General features: G+C 41.0%; 1 protein-coding gene and 1 long non-coding RNA gene across 3 annotated transcripts in view; one reads left to right on the forward strand and one right to left on the reverse strand.

Moving 5' to 3' along the window:
* Positions 1-4,954, reverse strand: part of Cav1 (caveolin 1) — a 32,692-nt gene extending 27,738 nt beyond the window's left edge. The window contains exons 1-2 of one of the 2 annotated variants that reach the window (XM_005332279.5): positions 4,743-4,954; positions 3,192-3,356 (exon numbers count right to left, since the gene is read on the reverse strand). In XM_005332279.5, the coding sequence (XP_005332336.1) occupies positions 3,192-3,356; positions 4,743-4,772 (195 nt within the window). In that variant the 5' untranslated portion in view covers positions 4,773-4,954. Of the gene's footprint in view, positions 1-3,191; positions 3,357-4,026; positions 4,178-4,742 lie in introns of those variants that run through there. The other variant, XM_021731028.3, reaches the window with a different exon arrangement.
* The window catches only part of LOC144375429 (uncharacterized), a 183,993-nt gene that overhangs the window by 142,054 nt on the left and 29,867 nt on the right, over positions 1-12,072 (forward strand). The window lies entirely within an intron of this gene.

A 12,072-nucleotide genomic window follows, 5' to 3' on the forward strand; every position in this document is an offset into this window, starting at 1 on the left:
ACTAACTGTGATATTTTCGGTTGTTGGGCTTTATTTTAGGAATCATGTAGCAAAGCATCTACTCTAGATTCCATAAGATAGCCTAACAGTTTGATGAATAAATTTATTGATGGTTAATGTGACATCAGAATCATCAACTTGAAGCCATTTTCTTTACTTAGAAATCCCAAATAAGTACATAATGAATATAGAAAAGAAAATGTGAACATAAAGCAAAACCAAAAAAACCCCAAGAAATCTCAGGAAGAGAATGAAATCTCTGAGATTGTTCCCACTTCAATCAGTGGAAATTTAAGAAAATATTCACAATCACAATATTTTTTGGATAAATATTTGTATATCATACTGTGGAGCAGCAAACTTATAAGATAAAATAATTTTATTGGAAATAAATTGTACTCTTTAATTTCTAGCAGACAAATAAATAAATTGTTTTAATTTCTAGCACCTTCTTGAAATACAAACTTACAGCATTCACAAGTTTGATTTTTTTTCCTTCCTAAATAGTTATTTTACAGGACTGAACGAATATGTACAGAACACAATGTTGTTCTTTATATTTTATATCGGGTTTCATTTCTTCTATATCTAGAGTTGTTTCTTCTTAGTATGGGGACATTTTAAAAATGTATGTTACACTCTAGTAGAACACACTAGCCAATAGAGTTTTCTGTGGTGAATGACAGGTTATACATCTTGTGACCAACTGATAGAGAAATGTAATACATCCATGCTTCTATACTCACAAACTGAGCCCTTGAAATATACCTAGTATGACTGAGGAACTGAATTTTACATTTCACTTAATATTAATATGTGAAATTCAAATTGAAATAGCCATAGTGACTGGTGACTACCTTATTGGATAGACCAGTTTTTATAGGCTGTTTGCTTCTAGAACAGAACTTTCCTTTCTTGGTTGGTACTTTTAATAGTAGATTCCACTAATACTATCTCTTTATCATTGTGTGAGGTTATGAGCTACCATTCATTCATGGTAAAGTTTTAGATGTCTTTATAATTAAGAATAATTCTTTATTATTTAAGAAATTGATGTCAAAGTAAAATTTAGGGAAATGTATTATTTACCGTCATGGTAACAGGGAGAGGATCTTCCCTATTTTATCATTACATTTGAGCTTGGACTCAAAGATAAAACTTTATAAAACATAAGTCTTCATAAGTATAGGTAGATTCCCTTCCACCACCCACTGTTTGGGCCTAGTTTGCATCTGTGGCCTCTGTATCTCTACAGGGCATTCTCTGAAGTCAATCCTAGGTGGGGCATCTGAATTAGTGATCCTGCCAAATTCTTCTCAAGGTGGATTTTTCTTGTCTGACTTTCTTGTTTTGCTCTTAGTTCTATGAGCAAGTGGGCAGGGTTTGGTTTCTTTAGGCCAGCAGGAGCTTACTTTAGCTCTTCTTTTAATTTCTTTAATTTGAGGATCTCCACACTTGCTTTTTGAAATGCTGTTTTGTAAACTGCTATTTCCTCCAAGCCTGTTATGCCTTTTTTCCATCTGTGTTGAAGCCTCTTTTCCCAGTGGGGCCTTTCTTTCTCAACTTAGTCATGCTATGTGTGGAGACCCACATCCACACTGCTGGCCTCTCTGACTCATCCCGCGAGGCTGGTTTGCTCCAGGGAATCCCGATCACAGTGCAGTGGAACAACAGGGAGGATCCAGTGAAGTGAGCCCTTTCTCAAATCTGCCTCTTTTCCTGGCAACTCTCCCTCTTGTCCAAAGCTACAGGAGAAGGGAAAAAAAAAGGAAAAATGCCCTCTCCCCTTTAAGGTAATGTGATTAGCAAAAAGTCTTTAGCAATTCTAACTCCCAGTTTATAAGGTACTTTTGTTGTTGCTGGGGCTCTCAAAAACTCCATAATCTGGCTAATAGAAAAAGCTGTGAATGCTCCAATTTTCCTTTTTCCTCTACCAGCAAGCCAAGCAAGTCAATTCTGACAGCTATACTTTCCTTCCAGTTACAGATGAAACTGTTCCCCCTATTGAAATGCATTATTCATAACTGTGAACAGTCTCTGCGGCTCCTCCCATCCATAGATGGAAAGCAGGTGGGTGGGTGGAAATTGCTCATCCACCTCATTGGCTGCTCTGAGGTTGTCCAGAACTTCGACTTCATATTCTCTCTAGAGGCCAGGATTTTCCTTGGCCTTCCCTGGCCCCTCAAAGAAATCCTTTGCCAGGGATGGCTCAAATCCATGATTTCCCAATCCAAATGGGTTCAGACAATAAATTCCGCCCACTGAATTTGTTAAAAAGGTCAAAGTTGAATAACATCATGATAATAAAAAACTGACCACTGTGTCAGATTCAAGTTTGGCCAATAATCCAGACAATTAATCTATTTTCAATGCCACCAAGCGCATCCTGAAAGTATAACAAGGAACCATAATTCCAACGTCCTGCTAGCTCAGGGCAGGCTGACCCAGGTCATCACTGAAGAGGCAACTTTCCACACCTAACTAGAAGTATCCAGAGGCGAAATCAAGAGGTGGTTTTATAAATTGCATTACTTCTGCACAAGTGCCACTTTCTTCTATTTAGAATATCTTTCTAGTTAAAATTCCTAGTTACCATATCTTTCATATGTACATACAGTATCACATAAAATTTTTTAAATACATAACTTTTGTCAGTCCTCAGCATTTCTATCATTTTTTTTTTTTTTTTTACTTTTAAGAGAATCAATTAAGGTTATTTTAGCTGGAGGAACATGCCCATTCTGACTCTTGCCTTTGGCACAAAACTTTACACAATTATTTTATTGCTTTAATTCAATGTGCAAAGGGGACTCATCACTAGAATTTCAACCCGAGAATGCAGTCCAATCACCCTCCCCTACCAAGAAGTGTGGGCCCCTCTGTGATTGAGGTCAGGAGGTTTATTTGTCAGGAGAAATGTGTAGTTATGTGAACTCCTACAAAACTCCTTTTAGCTAAATTCCAACTGAACTAACCAGCAGGAGGAGGGAAGGAGATGTGACATTTCTGAGGACCACAGGAGTTCCCATAAACCAAGCCCAGAAAACGGTGTGTGTGTGTGTGTGTGTGTGTGTGTGTGTGTGTGTGTAAGTTAGACAAGGATGCAGAGCTGCTTGCCAGAGAAGGGCAGTGGGTCCTTGACAGCGGCCCCCCGCGGGCACATCGCATAGTCTCTGGCCAACTGGACTTACCTTGACCACGTCGTCGTTGAGATGCTTGGGGTCGCGGTTGACCAGGTCGATCTCCTTGGTGTGCGCGTCGTACACTTGCTTCTCGTTCATCTCGTCTGCCATGGCCTTGTTGTTGGGCTTGTAGATGTTGCCCTGCTCCCGGATGGGAACAGTGTAGAGATGTCCCTGCGGAGGGCAGACGGCCAGAAGGGGGAGGGTGGCAACCGCGATTGGAAGAAAAAAAAAAAATCAAAAGGAAAAACAAACGTCAGAAGTCAGCCTGGCGGCGGAGCAAAACTCGAGCTCAAAATCGAACTAACCGCTTGAACAGCTACGGCTTCGCTCACAGAAAACTCCTGCGCACTGCAAGCTTTTTAAGAGGATCGAGGAGAGGACACCACACCCCTCGGTACCAGGCAGGGAGCGCCTGCCTCCCCCGCCCGCCACCAGGGGTCAGGGCGAGCCCCGGCCCGCGCCCGCCCTGCCTGCGGAACCGCGGGGACCACCGGAGAGGAGGTCTACCTTTTCTTCTGTCCTTTTTTTCAGCCACACCACCCTCGCCCCTAGTACTTCACCTGCTCCATTTTCCTGTCCCGGGCCCATTACCCCTGCCCCCATAACCCCTTCCAGCTTTATCCCTAAGATCCAACTGAATCTCCTGACCCATAAAGTGTCCCCACATTCGATGCTTCTTGGCTGCGCCCCCCTCGCACCTGCCGGCGTTCCTCACCCCTCTTTCCACTTTGTGTCTCCATGGCTACCCCACCCCACTTCCGCGATGGTCAAAATCCCGCATACACCCACCTCTGGGCAGAACCTTGTGCCAAACCTCCTAAACTCCCTATAACTATCTCACCTGCACGACTGACCCGACCCACCCTCAGGTCCCTTCCAGGCTGCGGATGGGTAGCTGAACTGAGGCTGCGTTTGGGAAAACGTGGTCTTCACACCCAGGCTGAGCCAGAGCGCGGAGAGACGGCTCCGGTGGGGGTAGCTGGGGGAAGGGAGATTCCTCCCACCCGCAAAGTGCACCTCTGCACACCCCTGCAGCCTTGGAGACAGGGGAAGAGTTCTTGAAATGGCCCAAGAATTTAGGAAATCGCAAACACTCGTGCGCCCGCGCGTCGCCTCCCGGCCAGCCGGTCCAGATGCCTGGCAGGGACTGTCCTAAGAACTTAGGATAAATGACCCCCAACCCTGCGCTCCAGTTCCCCGCCTTCCACACCGTAGAGGATAGATTTCTGGGGTCCCGTGTCAAGAAAGCACCCTGAACCCATCCGGAAAACCTGCCTTAGTTTGGCAGATCCAACTTCAGGACCTCGACCCCCCTTTCCGTGGTCTCCTTACTCAGGGGCTCCCTTGATGCCCTCCCCAATAGGAAAATATAAAACATTCCTGGCTTCTTTTCACCTCCCCGCCCAGGCCCATTCCTTGGCGGTGCCAACCCGAGAAGAGTGCTCCGAAGTGGAGAGGGCTGGGGCGAGAAAAGCAGCCGGAATATTTGGAGTGGGAGATAGTAGAAGCAGGCACTCCACGCGCACCCAGGGCCGACGCGCCCACACCCAAGCCTACCTCGGAGTCTACGTATTTGCCCCCCGACATGCTGCCGCGTGGCTGGATTGCAGGCTGTGAGGAGGTTTCCCTGAGCTGTAATTTAAGGGAACTAAGGAAGGAAGATCTTGTATTGTATGGGGGGGAAAAAGGCGCTGGCGGGGGGGCGGTGGCTGGGAGGGAGCCTCCTGGCTGCCCGCCAGGGGTTTGTTCTGCGCGCAGTTGGCCGGGACGTGCGCTGCGCTGGGTCTAGGCACATCCCCAAGGTTCTGGCAGCAGAGGGCAGGGAGCGCCCACAGCTAGCTCAGAGCAAGTGAGAAAGCCTTTCACCCGCGCCAGGCTGTTTGGGCAGATATTTTAGACCTGGGGCAACATTTTCCCAGCTATGAACCGCGGAGAGGCGTCCTGGGGAGAGCGAATATTTTCGCTGTGCATCATCTCAGCAGGGGTGGAGGAGCCCAGTAATCTAGAGATGCCCTGTATGAGCAACCGGGAGGCAGATTGCGTTTTGCCCTGTGCTAAATTTTTTTCCCCTCACCCATGTTTCATTGCCTTCTAAGACATTTCTGTTATCCTTTTTCACAGAGTAAGAGATGAAAAATGGCTCAGAGCCTTTAGGTACATTTCACATCTAAACACGAGAAAGGAATCTGTGTGGGTGCCTGTGTGAGGTATGCTTTTGGTGACACTCGTTTACATCCAGTCTGTGTGGATGGAAACTTGGAGACAGATGCAGGCACGCAAAATTGAACGTTTCCCATTCGCTTCTTCCGAACTCTTCGAAAATAATGGAAATGTTTAACTTTGCTATAATTTTATTACTGATCTTTTCTGGAACAAAAGAAATACATACTAACAGGTTGTGCCATATTTAACTCATTGAATAGTTACATTTGTAGAAAAATTTAATTAGAGCCTCAAGTTTATTACTAAGGAGGGTTTACTTTTAAAAATGTGCTTGGATGTAAGCAGAGATTTGATTTTTCTACAAAGTGACTAGATTTTTTTAAAAGTATTAGCAATTAAAATGTCTGTTTTTGAATTTGGGATCCCTCTTTTTTACTTTATTAAAAAGCAGCACAAGAAAAATTAAATAGTGATCAGTGATTTTACTTTTTTACTATAAGCAGTCAGAAAATTCACTAATCAAAGGAAAGGGTGTTTTACCTAAGGATCCATATACAAAAACTTGAAATAAAAAACTGAGGTACCCATGAAGTCTCACAGGTTAAATTTAAAATACTGGCTGTCCAGAAAGGGGAATATGAAATTGGAAAGAGGAGATGAGAAGGAATAGAAAATGGAACACTAAAAATATTAATTATCTAGTTGGAAAGAAGACATAAAGATTGAGGGCAATCCATTTTTTGAATTAATTACTTTTGTTAAACATATAACAATTATACACATTAATGGGGCACAGTGTGACAATTCAACACATACATACTTCATGCACTGATCAAGTCAGGGTAATTAGCATTAAGTTTTGTTAAAAAAGAAAAAAAAGGATCAGTTTCAACTTGGAATGGCAAAGAAAATGTCAATGTCACAACTGTTGGAAGACTTTGTGCTGGCTATCCACTTATAGAAGACAAAAGCTGTTCTAAAAATTTAGTTTTCTTATTTATATTTCTTCCAAATTGCCTTTCTTAAATTTTTGAACAAATTGTGTGTTCCCAAAGGATTGCAGCTAGTTCAATGTGTTATGAAGTACCTAGCTCACCTCTGAAGATTGTTCAAAGATTGCTGTTGGTGTGTAGATCTTCTTTTATAAATGAGTGCTGCAAAGAGTTGGGTTCTGTTCTATGGAAAAATGTGGATACCATTTCCCATCTATTGTTATTCAGTTTTCAGCTATGATGAGTAATCTTAACTGAAAAAGTCAACAGGAATGCAGAGAGAGCTTGTCCTGCATTCCAGCAAGGAAAGGACTTTCTGGGGGAGGCCCTTGAGTGAATGCTTAACCAGTACTGGGCAGAGGGAAAGCAGCTTTGCTAGGGAAACCCAAGTCAATAGAATCAACAGCAGCACATGTAATCATAAGGATCAGTGAAGCGTTGTCAATGCCAAAATGAGTTCCTAATGAATGGAAAAACCACACACTGTTTAAGTAACCTGCCTCAACAAGAAGCTGGCACCAAAAAGAAACACATCCTGTTCTGGATATAATAGCTGACTTGGAGAGAGTTCCAACTTTATGAAAAATAAAGACGAAGAACTTTGTTAGCATAGGTACAAGATTTGAAATGAATAGAGGATGTAAACATTTTTTTTTCTTTGATACCCACATAGATAACTAGGCTTGGAGGCAAGTCAGTAACTTTCTCCGAATCATTTACTAAAATGGGTAGACGGCAACTCATTTTCCCTCTAATTTTTTTTTTCTTTTTCAGATGCAGAATTAAAAGTCAGCTCACGGATTATATGTGGTTAGAAATAAAGAAAAAGAAATAGGACCCAGATTATCTAAGCCAACCATTTTAGAGATGAAAAAGCTAAGGTTTACATACAACTAAAAGTATTTGTTCCTAAGAAGTTTTGTTGAATAATGGAACATTTTGAAGTTGATAAATAACTGATACACCTGTTAACTTCTGGGACATGGAACTCTTTAAGTAGGCTAGTCAGAGCTCGCTTGTGGCAAAATGGTGAATTTAGTTACTTCTGGTTTTCTCTCATTTCCTGCTCCTTTTTCCCTTCTATTGGCCTTGTTTCCTCTTCCCATTCCTACTGTCATGGTTCTTTTAATATCTCAGCTAGCTTCATCTCATTCTCACTTTAGGATCAATGGTTTTAGGAAGCACGCATCTTTTCAACACTTCCCAATACTCAGAATCCTGTGACCCCCCCCTTCCCCCAAAATATGTCTTTGTGAGTGAGTTTAGAAAAGGGATCCCTTTCTTTTTTCTTTTATGGTACTGCAGATTGAACCCAGAGATGCTTTACCACTGAGCCAGCCCTAATTTATTTTTTATTTTGGGTCAGGGTCTCATTAAGTCCTTAGGACCTCAGTAAATTGCTGAGGCTGGCCTCAAACTTGAGAGCCTCCTACCTCAGCCTCCGAGTTGCTGGGATTATAGGAGTGTACCACTGTGTCCAGCCAGAAAGGGATTGTAGTGTGGGTTATAATACAGATTATGTCTGGGTGTGATGTAAATTTTATTTTTTTAATAACTAGCATGGCAAAGCTGGTCACCAATCTAAGGTAACACTGGGGCTTGCCTTAGAATACTCTGGTTAGTTGCTGAATCATCAGGAAGTTGGGTTCCCTTAGGAGAAGGGCAGGGGGTACATGTCAGAAAATTGACTGTTTACACACAAGTGCATAAATGGGTCGATATTTTTATAATTTCTGTGTTCAGCTGAATATTCATTCTATTTATCACCATCACCCCCTCATACAGCTATTCCTTTTTACCCACATCCACCAATTCCACAGAGGCCTTCTTCCCATATCTCACCATTGTATTTACAGAGAGTAAAGGCTTTCTCACAGAAGAGTTCCCACATCACCTGAGCCCTTCCTACCCCTGTCTGGTTTGAAGTCACAAATAAACTCTTCCTTTGGTTGGGCCCTCCCATTTTGAGTATTTTAAATATCTTTCAATTTATTTTCTTCAAAAAGCATGCAAACAACTATTACTATATATTTTTTTAAAAAGTCTTTCTGATTAAGATGCCTAGAGAATACTATTTCCATACAATTTCTTTAAGCTAGCTTAATTTTTCTTATTTAAAATTGAAAATGTAATTGATTTCTACTCATTGGGGCACTATGAGCATTTTTAATGAGATGATACAGTTAAAGCACTGAGATTACTACCCTAATTATTATAAATGCCAGGGATAAGGGAACACATTTAAGTCCACAAATTTAGGACATGAATAAACATATTTCACAGTATTTTTAAATCATAAAATAGTTTAACCATCCAAAATATAGCAAATAGTAGGGGGAACACCTACCATTAAGCCTGATCAGACACAATCATTTTGCCTTCTTTCTTTTCTTTAGGGGAGTATCAGGGATTGAACTCAGAGGCACTCGACCACTGAGCCACATCCCCAGCCCTATTTTGTATTTTATTTAGAGACAGGGTCTCATTGAGTTGCTAAGTGCCTTGCTTTTGCGGAGGCTGGCTTTGAACTTGTAATCCTCCTGCTTCAGCTTCCTGAGCTGCTGGGATTACAGGCGTGTGCCACCTTGCTTAGCTTGGCTTATTTCTGACTTGCTTTAGAGTTTTCATAATAGAAAACATCATAGATGTTCTCAAAGTTCTTTATGACTGTAACTCTCTGTTTTTATAACAGAATCTGCTTTCTTTTCCATATCCTCATTCTTTCAGAATCTTCATCTCAGTCAATTCCTAGTTTCTTCCATTTTGTCAGCATTGCATCTAAATTCCAGGGACTTATGAAATGCCCAGGGATCTCAGGATGGGTCTGTGGAGGAGAGTTTCCTATTCCACTCTGCATCTTGGCATCTACTGATAAGCATATCAACTTGTCTATTCTGAGACCTTAGTTCATTTGGAGACCACAGCATTGTCCTTCATGCTTCTTTGATATGTCCTTTGGACTCTATTATAGTTTCAAACTAGTGTCCTACAAAGGCCCATGTGATAAAGGCTTAGTCCCCAGGGTGATGCTATTGGGAGGTGGTAGAAACTTTAAGAGGTGGGGACTAGTGGGAGGCCTTTAGGTCTTTGGGGCATGCCCTTGAAAAGAATCATGCTATCCCAGTCTCTCTCTCTCTCTCTCTCTCTCTCTCTCTCTCTCTCTCTCTCTCTCCCCCCCCCCCTTGGTCATAAGTTAACTAGTTTGGCTCTGCTAAGTCTCTCACCATGATGTGCTGCTTGCCACAGGCTCAAAAGCAATGGGGCCAAACAATCAGGGATGGAAATCTCCAAATTAGTGAGCCAAACTAAACCTTTTCTCTTTATAGGTTGATTATCCCAGATGTTTGTTACAGTGATGAAACGCAGACTAACACAGGACCAGAGATGCTTTCTTGGTCCCCCTGCCTCTTGTTTGGGGCTCTGTGGAAATCTGATGAACCTGGGTGGGCAGATCTGATGCAGTATCATGGAGACTCCCATAGCAAGTGTGTTACAGACAGCAGCCAATCCCTAAGAACTGCCATGGTACAGAGAAACTTTAGAGTGCTGCTACTTGAGTGGAACTTATCCAAAAATTAGATATGAGGTATTCCCCCAAAAGCTTATGTGTGAGACAATGCAAGAAAACTTAGAGATGAAATGATTGGGTTTTGAGATTCTTAACCTAATCAGTGCATTAATCCACGGATAGGGATTAACTGGATGGTTAATTGTAGGCAGGCAGTGTGGGGCTGAAGGAGGTGGATCACTGGGTGCATGCGTTTGTGATATATATTTTGTTCTTGGTGAGGGGAGTCTCTCCCTCTGCTTCCTGGTTCCATGTCCTGAGTCGCTTTCCTTTGTCATACTTTTTCACATGATTTTTTGCCTCTTTTTTCCTATGTTTATTTTCCTTTAGTAGGCAGCCTTGTTCTTCCATCTCCCAACAATACGTGCCCTCAATCCCCAGGATCAAGACTTTGGGAGCGTTCCCCTTCCCCACCCACACTTGCACATGAGAGAAGAATTATTATAGCTGAAAAAGATGGCAAGGGTGTGAATGAGGCAAAGTGTGAAGAGCTCAAACCTATATCAAAGGTGAGTGATCATTAGAGATTGGTTTTGGGTTTGATTTTCAATTTTAATCTGATTTTTTATATACCTTTAAATACTTTCCTTTAAACTAAATATTCCCGATCTAAAATTCAAACTTGTATTTGAAGATTCCCTAATATGATGCTTGACAGAGGGCGTCAGGGAGGGCTCATACAGGCCACCCATCCATTGTCTTGCCTTAAAGTGCAAGGTGATTTTTCAAGACAGGTGACAATTTAACTTACTTTTTAAAAACTAGTCTTTAACTTCCTTTAGAAGTCTTGCTTGGTGAAGCCTAAACTAGTGTTCGGTTCAGATTAGCTGAGAGCTAAACTTTTGAGTGTTAACTTCTGTATTTCAGTGTTTTCTGAATAAAATTATTGTTTCAAATGTATTATTTCCCCTCCCTGCCTTTTAAAGATGAATTGGCAGAGCACAGGTGAATGTCCCAGAACAAAATTGAATAGTGTCACAGACAGTGCTGCAGTCTTTCTCTGGCTTCTTCAGTTTGAAATTAAATTTCATCCTAATGACACAAAAGAAATCAAAAGAGCTGCTATGAGATAGGGACACTGACTGACATCAGGATTGAGAAACAAATGCCCAGTGGCAGAATCTTCCTGCACCATTCGTATTGGTACAGGTACTATGAAGTGTAATCATTGCTATTGTTCTGCAGTTATTCTGGATTTAGAACTAAGTTTGATGAAATCATGACTATCTTTGAAAATCTAGCAAAAATTTTTTTTTCTAAAAGTAGGTATCTCAAGCTTTACAGCCTTGCTTTTTTTAGTCTGCAAGTTTTTATTCTTTGAGATAGCTGATTTCTTTCACAAATTCCATTTAATATAAAATCATAGAGGCGATTTTACTTATCAACATAAAAGAAAATCCAAATACAGGGAAAATGCTAAATGGAAGGCAACCTAAATTTCATTGAGATCTTAGATTTGTGCTTGAAGTCCATGCAAAATCTCAGATTCAATTCATGATCTCATCCTGATGACGTAAAAGAAATCAAACGAGCTGCCATGAGATTAGGTTCTCTACTTAATCTGTTTTAATAACTGGAGTATAATAGCCCTTCCCAAAGATTTCTACCACTGTTTAAGATGGGAAGTCTTGGTCCAAACTTAAAGCCAAATACTAATGTCATAGAATTGCAATGTATTTAGAAAGCATGAAAGGAGAGAAAAATAAATATTTGACTCATTCTTTCATCTGAGTAGATTTATATCAATAATAAAAATAAAAATTACAGTTTTATGCAACAGAAGATTGAAAATACTTACTATAAGTAAGCCTTGGGCATGGCAATTTTTAGAAAAAATGGTAGTAAGATATGCAGCAAATTAATATATTACATCTGGTTGAGAGATGTAGAGTATTTATATATGCAATAGCAACTGCATTTATTCCTTTTTCAGCAAAATAAATATGATACCCTTTAAAAATATGGATACCCCATGAATGCTATCCAATCTCTGACTCTCAAATCTAACAGGAGAACAAAACATAATGTAATATATGATATAATGTATTGTAATATAACATAGTATAATTAAATTAGTATCTGAGATATACTCTATAGTATACTAGCAGAACTTTCAATAGCATGTTAGAAAAACACACTTTTTAAGCAAAGAATTCAATTTAAA

This window comes from Ictidomys tridecemlineatus, chromosome 2 (assembly GCF_052094955.1).
Source record: "Ictidomys tridecemlineatus isolate mIctTri1 chromosome 2, mIctTri1.hap1, whole genome shotgun sequence".
Lineage (NCBI taxonomy): Eukaryota > Metazoa > Chordata > Mammalia > Rodentia > Sciuridae > Ictidomys > Ictidomys tridecemlineatus.